This window comes from Vigna unguiculata, chromosome 1 (genome assembly GCF_037176805.1).
Source record: "Vigna unguiculata cultivar grain cowpea cultivar isolate G323 ecotype 2 chromosome 1, ASM3717680v1, whole genome shotgun sequence".
NCBI classification, from domain to species: Eukaryota; Viridiplantae; Streptophyta; class Magnoliopsida; order Fabales; family Fabaceae; genus Vigna; species Vigna unguiculata.
In genome coordinates, this window is record NC_140792.1 from 31,477,353 (window position 1) to 31,501,217 (window position 23,865).

General features: G+C 30.7%; 2 protein-coding genes across 3 annotated transcripts; both read right to left on the reverse strand.

Annotated features, from left to right (window-relative positions):
* Positions 1–3,893: 3,893 nt before the first annotated feature.
* LOC114181976 (peptidyl-prolyl cis-trans isomerase FKBP65-like) lies at positions 3,894–8,112 on the reverse strand. 2 transcript variants are annotated; one of them, XR_014993937.1, is made up of 12 exons: positions 7,874–8,112; positions 7,698–7,784; positions 7,317–7,577; positions 7,057–7,134; positions 6,675–6,755; positions 6,388–6,585; positions 5,965–6,051; positions 5,668–5,834; positions 5,174–5,296; positions 4,906–5,052; positions 4,322–4,600; positions 3,894–4,225 (listed from the first exon to the last, which is right to left on the reverse strand). XR_014993937.1 is itself a non-coding variant. In XM_028068701.2 (12 exons), exons 1-12 carry the CDS (start codon positions 8,019–8,021, stop codon positions 4,126–4,128), a joined length of 1,605 nt encoding a protein of 534 aa, XP_027924502.1. In that variant the 5' UTR covers positions 8,022–8,111; the 3' UTR covers positions 3,894–4,125. The 2 variants fall into 2 exon arrangements, 1 of the variants encoding a protein (XP_027924502.1); XM_028068701.2 differs by having other exon boundaries at positions 4,322–4,449; positions 7,874–8,111.
* Positions 8,113–13,493: 5,381 nt separating this feature from the next.
* Positions 13,494–15,848, reverse strand: LOC114162446 (WAT1-related protein At5g07050-like). Its single transcript, XM_085671399.1, has 7 exons — positions 15,530–15,848; positions 15,371–15,433; positions 15,155–15,271; positions 14,784–15,040; positions 14,526–14,680; positions 14,251–14,402; positions 13,494–13,961 (listed from the first exon to the last, which is right to left on the reverse strand). The coding sequence occupies exons 1-7, from the start codon at positions 15,730–15,732 to the stop codon at positions 13,727–13,729; spliced, it is 1,182 nt and encodes a 393-aa protein (XP_085527525.1). The 5' UTR covers positions 15,733–15,848; the 3' UTR covers positions 13,494–13,726.
* Positions 15,849–23,865: the final 8,017 nt, after the last annotated feature.

Consider the following 23,865-nt stretch of genomic DNA (forward strand, 5'->3'; position numbering starts at 1 on the left):
TGTATACTCTTACAAAAAGTACAATTGAAAAGTTGTCCAATAAGAGGAAATGGAGGATTAGGCGTTAGAGGTGAGTTATTCGATTTCAGGTTGGAAGGGGACTAGATACAATTAAAGAATTATATATAATATAAAATATTAATGGTAGTATACAGAATCGTGGGGACACATTTCAATATTTTTCATCTATATATGTTTTTGTTTACAAGTACTTATTCTTATAAAAACACTGATGAAACAACATCATAAACGCTTTCATCTCTCAACAATTGGTGCAATGAATTTTTAGAGAAAAACAAAATTTCCAAAAAAAATTATTTTGATATCTTGTGTTATAGTCTCTTTCTTCCCTATTTTTCTAAAATATGGTAAGCTCATTGAAAGGTTTTTAGCTTGGAGTTTCAATTAAATATCCTATTCTAATCTATTCTAATATGTTATTTTGGATCATTTCAATAATTATGGCAAGGTCATAGAGGACTGATGTTTCAAAAAATAATATATTTTTGTATTTTTTTAGGTTAAATAAAATTTATTTTATATTTTTATCTTTTAAGATAAAATAAATTTGATGTTAAACGAATGATTCTTTTATCATATGTGCATGACTTACTTTTGTGGTTTTGGGCGCAAACAAACCTGTTAAATAAAAAAATTATTTTTCTATATATTTAAAAATAATAAAATTTTAAGAAAATATAGTTAACTACACAAAATATCCTCTCTAATTTCTCGCATTTTATATTTAGATATAATTTTGTTAATATAAAATAATTTGAATAATTTTTTAAATTATTTATCTAAATTTATAATTTAAATAAAAAATTGAATAAAATTTTAAACTAGTTATTTAAATTAAAAATAAAAAATAAAAAAATAGTATTTAATTAAAATAAACATAAATAAATCAAAAATAATTAAAACTTTAATTTTTTAAAAATCTTATCATCTACATCAAAAAACTAAATAATAATAAAATTAATAAAAAAAACATATTTTGCATTCTATAAAAATACATAATGATTTAATACACATCAATGAAAATATATGATAGTGATTTGGGTAAAAAAAAAAAACAATTTAGATAGTATCATGTACAAACTAGAAGGGATGAATTTGGATAAAAGATTTTTCAAGGAAGCTAGAATAAGATTAAGATACGAGAGAGAGAAAATTTTCAACCTTTTTATTAGTAGAAAAAATGTAAAAGTAGTGAAGTAATTTGAATAGACAATTTCATGTTAAAGACTTACCAAAACTAAATAGACAGCACACAACTTCGCAATGAGCATGACCAACCTAGCTGAAAAAAAAACCACTGCATGTGTTTTCCTCTCATTGTCACACCTACCTACTTCTCAATCACAAACTTCATGAATCGTATGGAAATTTTAGTGACGATTAGATTTAGATAATATAAATAGAATATTAAGTTGGTGATTATGATCTAATTAGTTTAGTTTGACCAACAATGTTATTTACAAGACATATATTAAAACAATTTAGTGTATAAGTAATTATTAGTTTATTATTTTTATTATTTTTTATATTTATTTATTATTATTTTTTGCATATTTTATGTAACTTTAACTTTATAAAGAAAAATAATTATTGAACTATTTAGTAAGTGATTATTTTGTTTAATTAATATGTAATCAAAATTAAAAAAAAAAAACTAACATGACATGAAAAAAATTTAGAATCAAGTAACAATATGGTTGTAAGAATTTAAATTTAACATTAAATGAAAACTGAATTTAATTAAGACTTATTAAATCAACTCATTTAAATAAAAAAAAAATACTCTAACCACTAAAAAAGTTATTTTTTATCAATATTTTTTGGTTAAAATACTTTGTTGGTCCTCGTCGTTTTTGTACCAAAATCTCAATTGGTCTTCGTATTTTTATTAGTCTCAATTAGGTTCACATTTTTGTAAATTAGTATTAATTAGGTCCTTAGTATAGAACTAATACCGTTGAGTAGTGCCACGTGTCAGCTCTTCATTTTTTTGAATTTTTTGAATTTTTTTAAAATTTGTTTTTTAAATTTTTAAATTTTTTTTAAAAAATATTTATGCCACATGTCATGTTTGTAGTGTGACACATGTCAATCTAATATGGTGATAATTATTGTATGAATCTCAATTTGATCCTCATATTTGTTAATTTGATTTGATTTCAATCCCAAATTTTTTAAAATTTTTTTAATTTCATGTGCTCCAAATTTAAACAAATTTAATTTTTATATAAATGTAATGATGATACTTTTATTACAAGTGATATTTCTATTACATATTTTTAACAATATTTAATTTATTTAAATTTATATTTTACATTAAACTTTATTTAAATTTTATTTAAATTTTATTTTAAAACTATAAATATATAGATTAGTAAATTTATATTCGAAATATTTGTATAACATTCTATATCAACAATATTTTAGAGTTGGCTTAAAAATAACAATTTTATAAATTCAAATGTAAAATTTTAAAACAAATTTATAACAAATTAAAATAAATATATTTAAAATTTTAATATTAAATACAATTAATATTATTAAAATATTTAATAAAAATATCAATTTTAATAAAAATAATCATAACATTATATAAAAAAAATTTGGAGTGTTTGAAATTGAAAATTTATAAAAAAAATTGGAAATCAAATCAAATTAACAAATACGATGACCAAATTGAAATTCATACAATAATTTGACACGTATCACTATATTAGATTGACACGTGGCACACTACGAGGAGATTTTATATTGGTGTTATTGTAATGTATGTAATGAAATAAGGATTTAAATGAGGCTGCATCCTTACACTCTAATGAATAAATGAGATTCACAAAGTAAATTGATTTATGTGCTGAGAGTAGCAGGAAGTCCTAGTCTCTGGTAGGATAATGACCTTGTGTGTGGTAGGGTGAAACTTATTGGCAATGACTCTGCAGAGTAGTAGAGACCATCATAAATGCAAGCAACTAGTGAATCCGATCTGATTATATGTATCTGAATAATCGAGTTAGAGGGTCTTATATTGGCTACTATCACATGTTGTTTGTGCTCAATAACTTGCTCGCTCATAATATGCTTATTCATATGTTAAAATTATTATTTTTTCACTAGCTTACCCTTTCCATGTATGTGCTATGTTTTATTGTGGTGTTTTCCTTTTTGCAATGATCACCAATGTTGATGTGAACAGATGTGGAGACTCCCGGTGACCACCAAGATGATGGAGATGCTGTTGTTTAGTTTAGGTATATTAGATCTTGCTCGTTGTTGAGTCTCTTTTGAAGAACTGTTTTCTTTGTAATTCCTTGCTTAGTGAATAATTCTTTACTAAACTGTTTTACATTTTTAAGACATGTTTATGACATTATTATGTGTTTATGGTACTTCTGTTTTAAAGTATATTTCGGGATGACTGTAATGATTAAATTCTGATCTACTTTCTGTCAATGTTCTATATTATTATAATTGTGATGTTTTATTTATTAGAATTATTTTCTTACGTGAGATGTCACAGTATCATTTTAAGACATATAAATACTATTTATTTTAAAAATTTTGGGGTTTGTTTTAGTTGTAAGACATTATATCATCGTACTAGTATCCATAACTTGACCTTTTCTTTCAATGCATATGATAGTGATTGATCTCTTATAATATTAGGAATTATGTATTTTTAATTTTAAAAAGTCTTAAAAAAAAAAGCAAGAAACTAAAATTAATATTCACTATTTTTTCAAGAACTAAAAATATATTCAAACTTAAAATCTTTTATAACTTTAAAACAGAGAGACTAAAGTAAGTATATTTTAATTTTAAAGCATGCCAAAACTCCTTTTGTCCCTGGCAGAAGATCATAGAGAACCAAGAAGGTCACAAGAATGAGTGAATTATGCATTGATCATAAAAAAGTTTGATCATATGTAAACATTTACCTTTTGCACGCATCTAAAGTAAGATCATTTAACATTTTTTCACCATTAGTGGTAATGACTTTTTGCCTTTTAACTAATACAGAGTTTAAATTGTAATAATGTTATAATATACTGAACAGAGGTATTTTTACTTCAAAAGATAGTTTAGAACGCAAATTGGCTTTCTAAACTAGCTCATTCTTGAAACCATTGTGGTGAAGATGCCAGCTTCATATCTATTGTATTCCTTTTGCTTAACTTTCAGCTCCTTGTACTCAAGTTTAATGTCTCTGATAACAAGCAAGGAGAACAAACAATCATTCATTCATCCAAGACAAAGTAAAAATTGTCAAGAGCTTGAAATTGCAATGAATGGTGCTTGGTACCTGTTATTTGGATCAATGGTCAAAGCTCTTTTAATGTCAGCCTCAGCTTTCTCCAACTCTGATGTTTTCAAGTATGCTTGGCATCTTCTATAGAGAGCCTTGATATTTAAAGGGTCTTGTTCTAGGACCTATGTTTTAATCAAAACTAGGATTAATTTGAAGCATTCAACTTGTTGAAAATTATTCCAAAGCCAAAACATCTATTTATTGTAGAGAAAACAACTGCTAAACACTTTCCTTTTGCTCTCTTTTTGTGCATTGTCCATGATACAGATATCACTAACAAGTTATCAAACCAGAATTAGAAATCATTTAATAAAACATGATACCATATAAATTGTTTTCAATAAATTTCAACTCAAAACAATATTTGTGTTTTCTTAGCATTTATCTGATTGCATTCAACATGATCAATTGTTTTGATGCTTAATCAGGGTGACATAAGAATCTAGAGAATTTCTTCTATCTGTTAACAATTATAATCCAAGAGTATGCAAGACCTCATGCAATGTTTGCTTGCCTAATCAAGGGACAGTGAGACTGGGAGAAAGGAAAGAAAAACTCAAATTAGGATCAGAGAGAACCTTTGTGCAAAGTTTTGAAGCTTCAATGTACTCTCCCAATTTAAGTTTACAGGCAGCATTGTTCAAGTTGCAGGATAAACGTAAGGTATTAGAACGATGCTTCTCATCTTCACTGAATGAGTGATCAAACTCTATGTACTTTAAAGCCTACAATATCAATGAAGTTCATTCTGTTATACACCAAATCAAGTGCCATTGAGATCTTTCTATAAAAATACTCACTATACATCATTAGAACTAGCATGTAAGTTAAAACAACTAACTCAACCTTTTCATATTTCTTAGATGCGTGCATGAAATTTTCTGCTTTGAACAGCAGATTTCCATCATGCTTCTTCCTCTCACAAGCTTCTATTTTCTCTTGCGTGTCCATTTTCCAAAATGGCTTTTCCTGTTCACAACAGAATCATTTGAGAATACTATAGCACTTGGTTACTGGCTTCAAGTTTGTGGTTGTGTTATTCAAAACTAATTACAAGTCAAAGGGTGCACTTGCTACAGCCAGAACAATAGTTGTTCTATCGTTTCCAACTCTTGTCCAAGTAATCAAGTTTAATAACATTGAGAAATGCTTTACCTTGAGATGATTAATCATTATTTTCTTCTTGGTCAGTTGATATATTCAGAAAATCTTCAATATATCGGCAATGGAATGAGAAAAATGATTGAAGGAAAGAAAAACCTTGACCAAATGTGAGCTGCTCATATTTGCCCTCTTAGTTTTAACAATCTAATATTTTGAAGCACAGAGGAGCCACTAACCTTAACAAAATCAACCAACTCAACTTCATAATAAAGAACTTTATTATTTGCTGTCTTTCCCTGTGAATTACTATAGCCGCATAGATATTCTGCATGAACGGTTACAAGAGCTTGTTCTGCCTTTTTCATTGTCATTATTGCTCTTTCTAGACCCTCGGGTACTTGTTCTGAAAATGCATAGAGCAGTACAAAGATTAAAAGCAGATGATAAAAAGAGAACACATGCAGCAAAAGGTTCGTAACAATTTCCACTTAAATATGCATAATCCATGATCATAAACAACAGCAACTTTTTACCTTCCTGAGTTGTGAACTCAAAAGGTTCTTCCTCTGATCCTTTCCTCTCAATAATCGTATCATCTTCCCCTTTGCACAAATATATCACTGCAGGAAGTGAAAACATTAGTCAAGAACCGCAGGAAGCATTTGGCTCAATGTTTACTTGACATGTTTTCTGCTCAGGACAAATTACACTATTCCTCTAGAATTTCTTGAAATTTTAATGATACTCTAATTTTTAATAAACTCTCTTAATTGATTGAAACACTATACACATCCTTGTTATCCATGTGTACCTGTAAAGAGAGTTAAAGCAGGCGTTAAGAGTGTGAAATTTCAAGAAACTACGAGAGTTTCAGTGTAATTTCTTCTCTAGTGTATGATTGAGAAAACTATTTCCTCTTGTTGTTTTCAACATCAGGTTCTTGAGATACAGTTTACCTTTCACTTGAGATCCCTCGTTAGGACGATCAAACCCCTCTCCCACTTTCTTAATCTTCTTCATTATCTTCTTGTCTCCTGTGACATCTGTAACAACTTTCCATGACACCAGCTCAAGCTCGATGCTAGTTAAATTAGAATCTGGTGGAAGAACAGCATCTAGCTCAGTGATCATATATGAATTCTGACTCTGCCCGTCTGCAAGTTATGTCCTGATATTATTACATGGTTCGAATTATGGCAATACATTAATGTTTCATTCGAAATAAAAAATGACTTTAACTTACAAAATAATCTCACTGCTAGTTCTGCCACTTCGCCCTTTCTCATTGTCTTTACTGCTATACTCATAGCAGGACATAGATAGCCTGTTCCAGAAACTAATCCTTAAGCATTCCATAGATGCATTATTAGTTTTTTATGAATTTTTAAGCATAGTGTTCTTAGTGTTATTCTCCTATCAAAATTGGACTTTCACCTGACATAATGTAAACTTTCATCATAGGGATTACTTGGATGAAACTTTTAATTTTGATCGAGGAATAGTACTATAAGTTCTTAAAGAACTGCAACCTTGAGTTTTTAAAGACCTAAGAAAATTTCTCAGAAGTTATGGATGATACTAGTGATACTAAGAACTGAAAGTATGTTCAACTTTTACTAACGTACCATCACTTACATTAAACTCCACTCCCTCATCAGACTTTGAGACAAGCATCCCATTCTCCATCCTTGCTTCATATTTCACTGCAAATTTTGATGTGCAATATTAATGATATATTTCTAAGTGGCCAGAGTTTTTCTAGAGAACAGCATGTTTAGATTACAGTAAACACACTTAAATATACGAATGTTATTACCCTGCATTGTCATTATAGTGTAATTACCTAGAATTTATATAAAATCATGATTATTATTAGTGTTATTACCTAGCACCTCATCATCCTCTCTGGGAGTGGCCCATCCTTCTCCCTCTCTTATTAGCTTTTTCATGATTCTTCCATCGCCAGTCAAATCCCTTATGGTACTCCAAGACAGCATTTCAATTTCATAAATGAGAGTTGCATTGGGAGGAACCAATGGAGGAGACCCTTCTTCCCCATATGCCAAGTTAGGTGGTATTTTGAAGATTGCTCTTTCCCCTTTCTTCATGGTGGCAACTCCTTCATCCCATCCTTGGATAACTTCACCTGGAAGGAAATGAAAATAAACTTGATATAATTAATGACACTTTTACTCTCTCTACTCATGGATTCAACAGTAATGACCCTTTTTTCCCATTCAGAAATTAACACAAATGGAGTGCTTACACTGGCCTAATTTGAAACGAAACGCTGACCCTTTATCATAACTGGATTCAAGAGATGCTCCATTCTCAACATGTCCTTTGAAATGAACTGAAAGGTTAAAACAAAAGGGTTGTGTTAGAATTCAGAGATAACATTAGTATGTGACAGAGTTCAAAGGTGTTACTATGCTTTCTAACCTTCAACTTCATCTCCAGAGAATGGAGTTTGCCAAGTGACTCCTTTTCTGAGAATCCGCTTTGTGAGACCTTCATTTCCAATTTCCTTGAAAGAGAATTGTGGGTCTTCAGTTTTCAGTTGATTTTGATGAGAAACTGCCATTGGCATCACAGAGACAGAAAAAAAAGAGCTTCAAGTTTCCAAAACAGGATAAGCCGTTATTGGTTTCCCTCCTTTGGAGCTTTCGGTTGAGATGCCTTTCCTTATCATCATTTTTAATTTCCTACCATTTCTAGTTTGTGGATTCCAAATTTCATGTTATTTTTTTTATATAATTAAATTCATAATAAATTATTAATGTGTTTTTGAATTTATAAATAAATGATTTCAATTCTAATACAAAGTTATTTTAAGTATTATTAATTAAAAAAATGTATTGGAATTAAAATTATATGTACACTAAAAAAAAGTCAAATATACAATAAATAAAATAGAATAATTTAGAGTTATTGAAGATATTTTTTTTAATAATTACGGAAGTCATTTATAAAATCAACATTGAAATAAATATGTAATGTAAAGAAGGTGGTGTGTCTAGTTGGTAGGATAAATTGACTTTTCTCATTTTTTTAATATATATTAATCACAAAATAATTTTATTTATTTATATGATTAAAAATAATTATTATTCTGTTTAAATTTAAAAAAGTACTTACTCAATTAAATATGCATTTAGTATATATTTAATATATATATATATATATTTATTTATTTATTAAAATAAAAATAACAAATTATATTAAAAAAAAACCTCACAAGCTAGAGGAGGGCAAATTGAACTTTTTATCTTATGGAGATGCAATAAGAAAACATGGGGGTGCAGAAAAAAATTCCATTAAATGTAGGTTGAAACAGGCTGGGTAAGGTCTAAAATTGGGGTCAGAAAAATATCTTAAATGCATCACTTGTGTGGCCTTTGCTGTAGATATTGCTATTCAACCCTCTGAAACGTTATTTACACCTCCCATAGTTAGTGATATACCTATATTTTGTATTTTATCCCTTCACATACCAGTTCACCAAATACATTTTGGAAGTTCTTTATAAATATTTTTTTTGAAAGTTTTAACAAATTTAACATTAATTAGTTTCTACAATGTTAAAACTCCATTTTCTGAAGTCACTTACAAGGAAAAAAAGTTAGAGACAATTTTGTTTTAAGTTGTTATTTGTTTGCATTGAACTCTAATTTATATTATAAGTTTCTTATTTCTTACATCTTAATTGTGCAAACAATTTTTTCTTATTCTTTAATTAAATTTCAGATATATAAATAAAAATGTCTTAAATTATGGAAATATATTTTCATTATGTATGTCGGTAAAATATAAAAAATACAAGTTTTTATAAAGTACAAGAATTTCTCTTAACAAAAAAAAATTTCCTTTGTATACAGTGATTAACATACATATTTCTTTTTGTATATTTATTATTTGTTTTTTGTATTAATTTGTTTTTATAAAATTTTAATTAGAATAGTTTGAGTTATATCAAAGTAAATTTAAAATAAGTAATGTTTGTAAAGAACTTTCACGAAATATCTGCCACTCTGAGTTTCTTAGCCACAAGAATGAATCAATATTGGTTTATGATGTAAAAATAAAAATAATATAATACAAAAAAGCAAACAAATACATTTATCGACGGATGACCGTTTCTTCAGGTGATGCCAGTGACGTGTACAAGGTCATGTCGCATGATTTAATTATTACAGTTTTATTTTCATAGAAAATATAGAAGTATAATTCCTTCTAATAAATTTACTTTTCCATAAATAGTTTCGTAAAGATGAAAAAGAATAAATAACTTATTGGATGATAAAAAATATATTTAAAGATATAACAAATATTACTGTATTGATATCTATTTGAAAATTGTAACGATGTTAATTGTTAATTTTTGTTAATAAAAAAAGTTGAATTCATAATCTTTTACTCTTTCTATTCTAAATTTTTAAAATCAATTTTAGTTTACCAAATTATTAACGGAAGGTCAAATTTACAATTTTTGTTGTCTTTTTTTTTTTATGTAAGTACTAAACTACATTATTATTTTATAATACATGATCGAGCAATGAAACCTAAATCCAACCATATAAGGAATTGATCCTACTCTTAACCAAAAATTTTAAAATAATGGATTTATGAGTCTTTATCGTTATATAGTATTCTATTTTTTCATTTCTAACTAACGTGGGACTTAGACTCACGCTTGAATTCTTAACACAAATACAATACTTGATTTACCGTACCAATTTAGCATCTTAGATCCCGACTTCCAATATTGCACAAAATAATTTTGTATCATAAAGGTGTACCCATTGCCGTTGTGCAAGCTCCAAATATGATTCATATTTTATTGATTTCTCGCATATCTTTGGTAATTTATTGCCAAAATTGAAATCTAGGATGACATACCCAGCATGATAATAAAAGTGAAGTTCATTGTGTGAGAATTGATGACAACGACTACAATAGATTAATAATTAATAGAGGAAAAAATAGTAAATAAAAGGAGAAGTGGTGGTGGGTGTAAATGTTTACACTGTTGTGAGGCTCGTTAGTGTCTCCCGGATAGGGTTTCTCTTGTCTCTACACACACAGCTTTTAAAAAAGATTCAATAAATATTAAACCAAGAATATGTGGAAAATAGATGTTGCACAAATACTTCGTTCCATTAATAACATATCTATTTTTATTTTGGTGGTAAAAAGATATATACAGTAGCAATTAATTTCCAATCTTGTTATATAGTGTACTAGTGGTTGTGATGGATGATTTTTGATGAATGATTAGAATATCCATTGAAGTAGTGTGTGGTGCACTAGGAAATGTGAACAGTGCTTTAACATGTCCCCCCACTTCGCCAAACAAACTCATCATTGTTGGTGAGATCACCTTAAGCTAGGTTTTCTGAATCATTGACTACAATAAGTCTTTCATATCAGGTCTACAAAAATAATAAATGAAATATAGCAGTTTTTTTTTTTCAATACTAGAAAGTTGTTGGATTTGTGAAAATCTTGAAACACCCCACAGAAAAAAAAAAACCTTTTTACTCTTCTTCATGTACAAAAGTGGATACACAATCATGTTGCAATACGTAGTGGACGTTGCATCAGATGTCTAATGCTAATTGGCCATGACACATCTCTCAAATAATTCAAGTTTTTGTTTTCATCTATGTTTTTATATTGATATTGATGTATAATGTATTCACCCTCAAGTTGTTAGAAGAATGATGCAATAATATATATATATATATATATATATATATATATATATATATATATATATAATCATAAGACTAAACAGTTATCTAATAATGGTTAAATAGTGAGTATTAGAATATATCAAATTTTTATTAGGATAAATTTTGGATGATTTGATATTATTTTAAGAAGAGAATTTTAAGACTATCCAATCTTACATAATTAACTGAAATTTGCATTACTTGCTCATAAATGTCTTATTTTTAATGGACAAAATCTTACACCATGAAATCCATTTAACTATTCGGTCACAAGTCCACCAATAATAAAACCAATCCTTTATAATCAATTAAATTTGTTATTTTTAAGAAAATAAATTCATTTAAACATCTTATTTATTCTTGACTTGATACCACTTAATATACCAAAATAGTATGATTCCTTTGGATTACACACTATGGTTGATACAGTCTTGAAGGATTTCAATGCACGTTAATACATATAATTTGAAAGTATTTTTTTGAGATTTGATCTCTGGATTCTTTTATAGCGATGGTACGTTTCTCTTTTTCAATGACTTTGTCAAAACACTAACAAAATATTAGGTATGAAAATTTAGCATCGATTCATCTTAAGAAACAAGGTTAAAGTGCTGATTTGAAGCTTTAACTTAGGTTTGTTTTTAAAAAGAAAACTTTGTTTTTCTCCTTATCTGCTGTAAGTGTTTACTCAGATTCGTTTTTTTTTTCTCTTGAAGTAAGATTTTAATTAGATATCTCTAATTTTTTGTTTATTTTTAGTGGGTGCTAGCATATAGGTCCATGATACAAAGTCATACTCCAAAATTAATTAATTACTTTTGAAGAAGGACCCTTTGTCATACTCTTTCTGTTGTAGATGAGAGCAAACATATTCTGAATCTACCACCAATTAAATAATGCTGCCTAATCATCCACTAATGTCCATTTTCTTCGTTAAAGTTCCAAAACTGTTAATTAATCCAAGAGCAAACAAACTTCATCAAAATTTGTTTGGTAACCTCAAATTTTCATTTTGCAAATTCTCATTTACCCAGTGTGCCTTTCAAGGTTGAATTACATAGAGTTCTAACTCTAAACAACAAAGAAATTCAGAATGACTTTGTCAACCATGTTTAAACCAGTTCATCTACAGTACCAAAGAAAAACACAATGCTAATCTTCCACGAGAATCAAAGTTAGAGCAAAACGAGGCACTGTTTGGTGGAAGTGTATCTAACATTTCACATTTCCTCCAAATTGGCCATTTAATTGACACACGATGGTGACAGAACCATGGTTTTGCATTTTTAAAGGAGTTTTAAGAATCAGAATGTTTTGTGCAGAACTTTATGGAATTGTAAATCTGCATCTCATAATGATGGTCTCATTCTTAATCTCACGGTTGCATCACTTTGAATCAGTGATGCAACTGTTCCTCCCAAGTAGATATTCAGTGAGTGAAGGATATGTTCTATCACATTCACATAATTGGATGCTCATTCATAAACAGATAGGAGAGAATCTGTTCTTGAAAACAAGAGTGAAATATTTTTACTCCGAAATTCAGGATATAATCCTTTAACTTAATTACTAATTTAGAATAAAATCTTGTGGCTGGGCCATTGAAATTAGAACATTCCTGATTTCCTGTCCCAGTTCTTCTTAGTTCTAACTAAGTTGATTATTTTTTGTGAACTAAACATTGATTATCTGGAATAAAAGGTTGACTAATCCCAAAAGGTTGATTAGTATTTGTTACATTGTGAAATCTTAGCAAGAAAATCTTGTAAATTTATGGGAAATGAGCATTGCCTTATGCAGAGAACATAGTCTTTATTCGTATTCCTATGCACGATAAGTGTAATACTAGAACTTTATAAATTAGTCTTAATCATAAATTTTATCGTGCAGAGTTACTGTGAGAGTTTTTTTATTTAAAATCTTATTAAACAGATCTACCTCTACCCTGTAAGTTTAGCTAGCCTTGGGATAATTGACTAGGTTTTTAAGGCTATGTCAGAGAAATTCTGTTTGTTCAGGAAGCATAAATTAGCGTACAAGTGTACCATGCTTTCTTTCAAGCATTCGCATGTAATCTTGAGGTTACTTTACTTTGTTCTTGTAATATTCTGCCAAACGAGTATCAGGGAACTTGTGTCTTGTATGATTAGATAAGTTTCAGCTTCAATTAATGAATAAATTAATTAAGAAGGTAAAGAAGCAGCATCTAATGCTTAAATTATAGAAATCTTTCATGTAGATTAGACCCTTTATGCCTGCAATTAGATGTCAGCAATTAACATTCTGCGAATTATTCACTTGGTATAGAGAAAGAGAAAGACAGAGAATTCTGCAATGTCAATTTTCCTTTCCACCAAAGTGTGCAAAAATTAAGTTACATTATGGACAGTAAGGTCCACACAAGGTCCAAAAAAAAGAAAACTCTAGTTAATTTTCCGAAAAAGATGGTGAGTACACAAAACAAAAACCCCTCGTAATTTTTCTGCTCTCCTCAGTTAACGACCCTTTTTCATTGCAGCCTCTATTATTCATTCTCCCCTTTCTAATCATCACTACCACTTCAAACTTTTGGAACAACAATGGCTACCCTTAACTCTCTGGACGCTTCTTCACCCTTTTGCATCTCAATATCGTTGTTTGTTTCAGCATCTTCCACCACAGTCTCCAGCCTCCCATTTTCTGAACAACACTTCATCACCTCAATGGTTATCTCCGCTTCTTTCTCCTTGTTCTCCTTGTATTTGCCCCACAGAACTGCGTAGAGTCCCATTACTATGAGAACAGCTCCTGTGACCCTGAAATCACAAGTAGATGAATCCACATCAGTTATTGGATTAGCACCGAAAACATGTCCACCACTGTTTCAAAGTGTGAGCCTTTTAAGATTGCGATGTTTCGACTTTCATGTAATAAATACATAGCTTTTAGTTTATGATAAAGCCAAGTGGCTCCGTTAAAACCAACTTATAAGCTGTGAGACGAAACCGCATGAAAGCGAAGTTTCTTTGTGGCTAAAAGCATGAACCGTTCATTGGGAATGGGAACAGTGAGCGAAGGATTACGAGTACGAGTATGAGTACTTACCCTCCAAGATATATTTTTTCTGCAAGGATGAAAGCACCCATGATGGCTACGATAATCATCATCAAAGGGCTGAAAGCAGTTACAAAAACAGGCCCTTTCTTTTGCATGACAATCCCTTGAACATAGTAGGTGATTCCTGATGATATTATTCCCTGTTCACCAAAGTATACGTCCATTTAGACTCTCCTATGGTTCACAAATACCCACCAAAATAGAAAAAAAAAATGATTGTATGATCTGAAACTACTGTGCTAAGCTCATGAATTGAGACTTACAGCATAGGCTGCTGCAAGAAGGTTCATATCCCAGCCAATGGTCCAAACAGATGGCCTGTGCTCCATGACAAAGGTAACTGCAATTGATTGCAGTGTACCCAAGGCACACACAAGTGCTGTGAGAGAGAGCTGAGCAGGGTATTTTCTTAGTGTTACTGCCTGCATTAACCGTAGCATAATGTAACACGAGTCAGTCACATGAATAAGAATCAAAGAAGTAGGTAAGGTACTTTCCCCCCACAGTTTGAGTTTGATTACTTGCCTGAAGGATGAAGAAAGAAGCCCAAGCAAGAGTGGCAATTATGAGAAGAATAGAGCCTTTAAACCAATCCTTTTCCCCAGAACCAGTGGTGTTTTCCGGAACATAATTTCTGGGGTGATGCATGTACTGAGAACCCAAGAAACTGATGACTTGACCTTTGTACAATGTCATCAACATGGCCCCAGCAACTGTTACTATAGTTCCTATCACTTTTGCTTGGCATCTAAGTTTTCTAATGTCCACCTTTTCCATCCTAATTCATCCCAAGCAGAGAAAAAAAACATGTCAGGTCAACAATAGAAAAATTGTAATAAGTTTATAACAGATGAAAAGAGTTAATATTCACTGATATTGTGTTGAAATATACCTGAAAATAGCAGCCATCACAAATGTCATTGCAGGGAGCATGTTGCTTATTGCACATGAGTAGGTCGGGGAAGTGAATTTCAACCCCGCGTAGTACAAGTTCTGATCAATCACAGGCCTATAAAAACAGAACAAAAAAGGGAAAATTTTAGAACATGTTTTTCTGGATGCATCGATCATAATGAACACGGGTGTCCAGAGCAGCAAAATTAGTTACCCAAGTAGACCCAACACGAATATTTGCATGAACATAAGAAATGTAATCTTGGGCCTCACTTTCCTGCCAATGACAAACAAAAGAAGATGAGAAGGTTGATCAGGAAAAGATTCAAAACAAGGAAGCGAAAACTTTTGTATTTTCTTCTGCCATAGGTACCTCTCAAGAACAAGAGCAAAAGGAGCAATAGCCGCAGTAGCAAAGGCGTGTCTATAAACCACAAGCACATAGTGGCTCATCCCACGGTTGAGGGAGACCTTAGTGATTATGTTCATACCCGCAAACCCGAATTGCAGAGAAATCATGGCTATGTAAGGCTTGCACCTCTGAAAGAAACCCCCACAATAACCATCTCCTTCCATTTTTTTTTTCTCTCTGATATGTGTACGAGGTAAAGGACGGTACTCTGAACTAGGAACAGAGTTTTGTGTACAGAGGAAGAACACTTGATGTTGTTTGTGTCTCCTAAGTGAAAAACGTTGCACCCACTATGGTATTTATAGCTTCTAAACCCACTTAGAAGTTTTGTGGCATAACGGTACTGAGAACTAACTATGGTTGAAAGTTTGTAACAAAGATAATTTTGATGTCTTTTTTTAATTTGAAGCGTGTAAGAATCTCACCATGGAGCTCACACGTGACCCCCTTTAGCACTAGGTATAATACGTAAGCCACAGGATATTCTTATTTGTTGTGTGTGTATACAAGGAACATTATGGATTCCACGTAGCGATGATTGGGTTGTTTTATTTACTGATACAATTTAGGTAAGGAAAATGGCAATTATTCTTTTAATGGAAGAAAATGTTGTTTAAATTACAAGAAATAATTAGAATTATTTTTTTACGACATTCTCTTCTTATTATCTTTTTAACATTTTAACTTAAATACACTTTTAGTGTTTTAAGTATTATTATAATTGTACGATTTTACCCACAGAGATCCCAATTATATCAATTGGGTCCTCAACATTCCAATGATGAGATTATTAAAATTGTACAAGTGTGATATATGAAGATTCCATTTGACAGAATTGAAACCTTATTGAGCAACATCATCAACACAAATAAAAACCCAAAAAAAGTAAAAACATAATTATAGTACTAAGTGAAGAAAAGACAATTAAGCTTAACATTTTTATATATTTTCTCGGAAAAGATACTAACATAATTAGCAATTTAGAAGAATGGAATAATGATATAAGAAAAAGGCTATTGAAATAGCAATAACAGTGGATTCCACTTATTTTAATAAACAAGTGCTTGTGTTTGATGATGGCATTAAGGTGGTGAAATTATAGGGGCGAATGGACAGGTCCCTCTCGAAGCTTCTCTCTGCCTGAGCTTGACGACGCGGCGAGTTTCTTCCACACCTTATCCATCGGAACGATAGGAACTAAACATAGACATCGATTTCTTGTATTTAATTTGTTTTATCTTTCATTTTCACACTCGTGCATGCATGGTTAAAATTATTATTCTGGAATCCCAATGCAGAACTCAATTATTGAGAAAGCAAGTTTAACCTTGTATTGACATTATAAAATCATATTTTCTTTTTTTGGTTGGATCACCTTAGATTTTTTAATCACTCCATCAACTGCTCTTACACACGTAGCACATGTGAAGTTTTAAATTATTGAGACGAGTTTAGTTCATGAAACAAATGAATTCTTTTCAAGTCTATGGTTCGCAAAAAGCCTATAGATAAATGAACAATGAGTTCAAATAAAAATGTTCAAGGGCTTCATGTCGGTTGTGGCAACATGCCTTTGTTGCGGCAAGCATTAAGGAATTTGTGCTAAGGCAAAAAAGAAGTCAAATATTATAAGACATAAGTGTTAAATCTGATAAATCTTTAATTCATCATATATAAGTGTTAAAAGACCAATTTATACTGATCCCGTATGTGCTTTTTATTTTTACAAATATTTTCAGAGAAGTAATTTATTAATAAATATAAAAATGTCTTTCATCATACATGTGAGAATGTGAGAGGGAAAGTGTTTCTTTTTCTTTTTTCTTTTTTTAAAGTAAATAAATAAAAGATTTTTGAGTACTCTTGCATATATAAACTTGTGGAAAGAACGTGATTTGTACCAAAAGGTATTAATTTCATACTAAAAGGTGTGAAATTATGAGAAATAAAATTTAAAGTTTGTTCATGAATATGGCTTTATTTGAAGGATGAGAAAGTGGAGTACTTTGTTCGTTAAAACGTACATGAAGGTTGTAGCATGCCCACACCACACAATTTGGACCGAGAAAGCTTAACAAAGCGATTGCCATTAGTTGTTATAGGCATTGAAGAATCTTCCTCCTTTATGCATGAGTTGATGTTATCTAATTAAGGGGGTTCGTATAATGAATTACACAATACACATGATGTCACATATTTGCATATACAGATTCTTTTAATTTTAAAAAACATGACTCATGCTCATAAATGAAATCTAGAGTGCTTATAAATATAATCTAGATTCGTTAAATAGTTTGAGTGTACTTTTCGAGTTTTCTTTGAATGTATTATATTGTTTTGCATTTCTAGTCTTGACTACAACAGACTTTTTCTGTTATATATTTCTCATCTTTTACTAATTTGATTAAGTTTATTAAAGATGGTGATAGTGCTCGAGTTAAGTATGTTAGTCTGAATGTTGTTAAGTATATTAGTCTGAATGTTGTTACTTAATACAAGATTTCTAGATGACATAGACTTTGATTTGACATACTATTAAGACTTAATTAGTAATTAGCTATTTGTATTTAGGTTTTTTATTTGTTTTGGTTCCTATATATTATTTTTTTTATTCAATGTCGTTTTAATCTTTGTTAAATAGAATCAATATGGTCCCTTTTACTAAATTGATGTTAATGTCAGTAGGAAGTGATTATATGTCAGTATGATAAAAGGATAATTAGTAATTTGATTCCTATATTTTTCTTCTCACTCAATTGTGTTGCTATATTTTTTATGATTGAGATGTATGTTGATAAGTGCTAAAGTTTCAAAGGTGTTTTAGGCTAAAATTGTTTCTACTATTATCTACACTACTACAATGATTACATATTACATCGGTTATTTGTTACATTTTACATTGGTTATATCAATAATGTAGATTTTACAGATGTAGGAAATATGACATGTTTACATTAGTTGCACTTGTAATCACTATAATATGTTGCTTTACCATTTCATCCACCCATATTGACCATTTCATCACTTCCAATATTCACTAGCTCTCAGAAATATGATTTTAGTGATCTAAGCACAAGAAAAATCAACATTATTGACCATTTTATCACTTCCAATATTCACTAGCTCTCAGAAATATGATTTTGTCGATCTAAGCGCAAGAAAAACCTACACTATTATTTAAATCTTGCCAAAGAAATTAGAGATAATGAGTAGATGACAAAAGAAGAAGTTAAGCACCATTGTTGAGATAATGTTTCTTCCCAATTGAAGTCAATCTTAAAAATTTGCAGGATTTATTCATAGCATTCAATAAAAAAAATGCACATTTGTAGGATTTAGCATCAACATTCAATAAACATAAGTAACTTAAAAGTGCTAAAAAAAAGGCAAGGTTGAGTAAGGGTGCAAGGTAACAACAAGTGTGAGGCACAACGAGGCATGGTGATGCAGAACAACAACAACGAAATCCTAAACCCAAGGCAGCGGAAGCAACACAGGGTAGCGACGTAGGATATTGGCAGCAAAACCTTAAACCTAGGGCAACGAAAACAACAACGCACGAATGTTGGCCCCCTTCAATGCAACTAATGGTGGAAGAGAGGTGGTCTCCTCGAGCACGAGTAGAGGCAACGATAGCGACACTTGCGAATGGTAGTCGAAGTAATGACCTGGTGATGTCCTGGTTCAGGATCAATCACACTGGCAAGTGTAATGGTTCGACTCTAATACCAAATGTCATATCCATAAATATCAATACTTAATTTTGTAAGTCATTTTAAATATCAATACCTTAAATATTTTTTTGCTGAGAAGGACTTAATTGAGGTATATTTTCAAAAGTTGTGACTCAATTGACATCTTTTTAAAATCGAGTACCAAACTGACACATCTAAATGAAAGTGAGTACCATCCAACTAATTAAACCAAGATATATATTTGGTTTTTAGAATGATAGTGACCCATAACTCAAAATCAATAAAGAAAATGTGACACATAAAATAAGGTGTGTTAGGAATTAGATTTCACTATTCTATTCTTATGCATGGTTATTGTTTCATTAAATTATCAACATTCATTCATTGTTCCTAGAAGCACATTAATATCTAGGTCACAAACCTAAAAAAATCAAACTCAATGTGATGTCTCACCCCTGACGAATGAATTCTAGATGAAATACAGAAGGTCTGCCACTTAATTAATAGAAAAATTTGGATTGGTTGTAGCTCTAATCATGGTGGTCAAGCTTGTGAGTTTTCCTTCCATGAAGGGTTTTCTTAAAGCTTGAGTGCAGTTCTTGTAGTTTGATCATATAACTTCCTTCAATGGTGGGTTTCCTCCATGATTTGAGCTCCAAAACTTGGTGCTTGAGGTTACTTCATAATGAAGTTTTTCTTCGTGTGGCTTAAGCACCATATCTTCTGCTTGAGCTGTGGAGGCAAAATTTGAATATTCTAAAAACTGTCTTAAAGTTTCTCAAGTCGTGATTCTACAACCCAAGTCATTTTTCTCTATTTCTTCAAATATTGCAGAAATTAATCAAAAATACATTAAATTGCCACACATGATCATATATAAATGCTTTAAGTTAAATTTAGATGAAAGGGAGTAAAATCCTTAAGATATTGAATGAAATCAAACTAGATAAGTTTTAAAATGCATGTGTAAAATATGTAAAATGAGCACTTATCATGACCCTGAGCAGCAGAAGTGACACATATGAATGTTGGTATGTTTCAACGCGACCAAAAATGGAAGAGAAGTGGTCTCCTTAAGCACGAGCAACTATAATCTTCTCTAGTGCAAGGTTGCAAACAGTGGCTCCTTCATTGGGAACAATGGGGGACTAGTTGGTGGCTTTGGAGCTCAAATAGAAATGAAGATGGAAAAATACATGGAGAATGGGGAAGAAAGGTGCATGTAAAGGAAAAACGAGGGCATGAGGGTGAATTAAAGCCCAATTAAATTGGTTAGACATATATCTATTGTCATATAACTAGTGTAATAATTTAGAACAGGGGAAACTATAAGCTCTCAGTGAAGATAGACACAATTATGATTGCATGTTTGTCAAATATAGAATAATAAGAACAATAAGAGCTCTGTAAAGGTATGGATATGTAGAGCTAATTACATACTTTTTAGTATTGCTAGTGAGATATTAAACAATGAATCATCTAATGTCTCCTCTGCACTAACAAGTAAGAACAAGACTAAATGCTTGATGCTATGATTGAAGAGATGAAGTCACTTTTTCTAAACAATACTTGGACCCTTATTCGTAGACATGTGGATTCTAGGTTGATCAATTGTAAAAGGATCTTCAAATCAAATATGGAAATCCATAAATTGGTTGATGAAAATTCAAGGCGAGATTGGTGGCTAAGAGCTTTACTCAGAGAGATAGAATTGACTACAATGATGTTGTTAGCCATGGTTGAGCTTAACCTTGAGTTGGAAGAGATGGACATTAAAACTACCTTTTTATATGGACACTTAGATGAGATCATTTACTTCAAAAGAATCGAATGGATTTCAGATAGGAAGCAATGAGGATTATGTTTGCAAAATAAACATATTCTTTTATAGTCTAAAACAATCCCAGGGAAACGGAAAAAATGATTTGATGAGTTTATAACAAGAATTGGTTTTGAATGTAATAAGTATGACACTTGCATCTACTTCAAGTTTCTAGTAGATGTTCTATTCATTGTATTATTGTTTTATGTACACAAAATTGGTTTTGAATGTAACAAGTATGACACTTGCATCTACTTCAAGTTTCTAGTAGGCGTTCTATTCATTGCATAATTTTTTTATGTAGACAACATTATGATAGCTAGTAATAGTAAACTTGAGGTATAAAAGTTTAAAGCTAAGCTAAATAGGAGTTTGAAATAAAAGACCTTGGAGATTCTAGAAAGATTTCAGGGATTGAGATCATAAGATCGTGAACATAAACATCTATATGTGTCTTAGGAGACCAATCTCAGAAAAGTCCTTGACAATTTTGGTATGACAAACTTGAAACATGTGTCCACACCACTTACATCTCACTAAAATTTAAGTGATGAACAATATCTTGAGACAGTTATGGAACAATGCTTCATGAATAGTGTTCCATATGCTAATATTGTTGGCTCTATTATGTATTTGATGGTCTGCATGCACCTAAATATAGCCTATGCGATGAACAACGTTAGCAGTTTTATGTCAAATGTTGGACGAGCTCATTAGTAAGCTCTTAAGTGGATTCTTCATCATTTAAAGATATCACTTGTAAAATGATTTATAGTAGAGCCAAGTGATGTATTGAAGATGCTCCTATAGAAGCATTTTTTGACTCAAACTATGTTGGGTCTTTAGACACTAGAAAGTCTCCCACAAACTATGTACTCATTTCTTATGGTACTGCTACCAACTGGAAGGTCAATCTACGAAAGGTAGTGGCTTTGTGGAGTACTAAAGAAGAGTACATTGTCATGACAAAAGTTATGAAGGAAGCCATATGGTTGAAGGATCTAGCCAAGGAATTGAGGGTGTAAGATCAAATTGTCATAGTTTATTGTAACACTAGTAGCACAAACAATTGTCAATGAACTAAGTCTATCTTGTTGTCTTTGTTGTTGTATTCTTTTTCATGCCCCTAGGTGGTATTTATAGGTATCAAAAGGAGATAAAAGAGTAAATAGTAATAAGAATATAGTCGTTAGCCGTTAAAAACATTAACCCATAAATTAAAGGTCTATAAAAACATGAGTAACAGTAGAATTTTTATTTTAATTATTTTATTTTTTAAATTATAATAAAATATTTCTAACAATCCCCTACATAATTTAAAAAAAATATATATATTATCTTTTAAAACAAAATATTGTAGTTCAATGTAAGGAACCTTTCGGGTCTGACCCTTACACCTAGTACTTATAAACTTCCACGCGAGAAAATGCAGAGACTTGATTGTCTTGAACTACATCCTCTGTGACCAGGTTTTAGTAAATAACACATACAATATCGGTGTTCATTATAGGTTCTAATCAGTGGGTGCACGTTACGGCCTTGTGCATGTATCTTGTTTCATGAGTGTCATTTAGAGACTTGCCCATGTCTCACAATGGCGACCCCAGCATCACACTCACTAGGTAAACCCTCAAAGGGTGGTTCGTGACTCACACCCCTACAATAATTGTCATTGGGTTTATTAAGAGGTATTTTATAAAACCATCATAATAACGCACATACCTCAACAATTGAGTTTATTAAGAGGTATTTTATAAAATAAGCATAATAATGCACATACCTCAACCTTATTATTGCCACAATTTATAGTACATCTCGCCATAGGAATGAGATATAAAATTTAATCAAATTATTTGGTGTACTTTAGTCAACAACAACTTCGTTGTTACCCATTGAACTCAATTCCATGGGATCGTCATTCATGTGGAGATGGGTGTCCATTGTTGCAACTAATTTATGGGCTACAATCTCATTCCCCTCGACGACTCAAATACTTGTTGTTGATGCATCAACCCTTTGATAAACAAATCAACAATATTTTTTTCTGACCTGACAAAGTCAAGAGAGACAATACCATGAGTAATTTAAGTTTCTAATATATTTGTCTCTCATTCTCATATGTCAATTTTTCAATTTCATTGACATTTTTACTAAAAACTTTAAATATAATAATTTGATTGTCAGGATGCATTGAAAAAAAGAATAATTTATGCTTGCATGGTAAATCATGACAACAATTTTTTAACATAATTCCATGATATGACACCTTCATCCAAGGTTAAAACATAACCATAACCAACAAGTGATTTTGTGTCACCAAAATCAATATTCAATTCACATTAATATATAACCAAGATTTTTTTATTAACATGTATGCATTGCAAGACACCCCCACACTTTGAAATATTTTAAATGTGGTTCTTTTTTCTTTCATAACTCATAAAAAGTTTATCACAACCTTTTGTGTTCAAAATATGGTAAGCAAGATATAGAATTTCACTAATATAATATTAGGCAAACTAGAACTTGAAGCATAAGATTTACCATATCAAACAAAAACATTTTTTTCTTTCGCTGCATCATTACATTAACACCATATGAAAATGTTGCTTAATGAATTATACCATGAATTTTACATAAAAACACTCATTTGTAAAGACATGTATCATCACTTCTCTATTTAATTAATTAATTTTGCATCTCAAAATTTTATAATATGAATGGTCTCTAACCAAACTTCTCAACAATTATAATAATAGCATGTCATATATCAATACTTT

Bases quoted from the DNA above. Each gene is read 5' to 3' on its own strand.
- LOC114162446 (XM_085671399.1), bottom strand. From the start codon at position 15,732: ATGGAAGGAGATGGTTATTGTGGGGGTTTCTTTCAGAGGTGCAAGCCT. The intron at 15,041-15,154 runs GTATATTTCAAC...GGGATGAATTAG, and splicing joins GTGATGGCTGCTATTTTCAG to GATGGAAAAGGTGGACATTA. The intron at 13,962-14,250 runs GTAAGTACTCAT...TTGTGATTTCAG, and splicing joins GAAAAAATATATCTTGGAGG to GGTCACAGGAGCTGTTCTCA.
- LOC114181976 (XM_028068701.2), bottom strand. From the start codon at position 8,021: ATGCCAATGGCAGTTTCTCATCAAAATCAACTGAAAACTGAAGACCCA. The intron at 7,135-7,316 runs GTAATAACACTA...CAAAATTTGCAG, and splicing joins AGAGGATGATGAGGTGCTAG to TGAAATATGAAGCAAGGATG. The intron at 6,586-6,674 runs GTAAGTTAAAGT...CATAACTTGCAG, and splicing joins ACTAGCAGTGAGATTATTTT to ACGGGCAGAGTCAGAATTCA.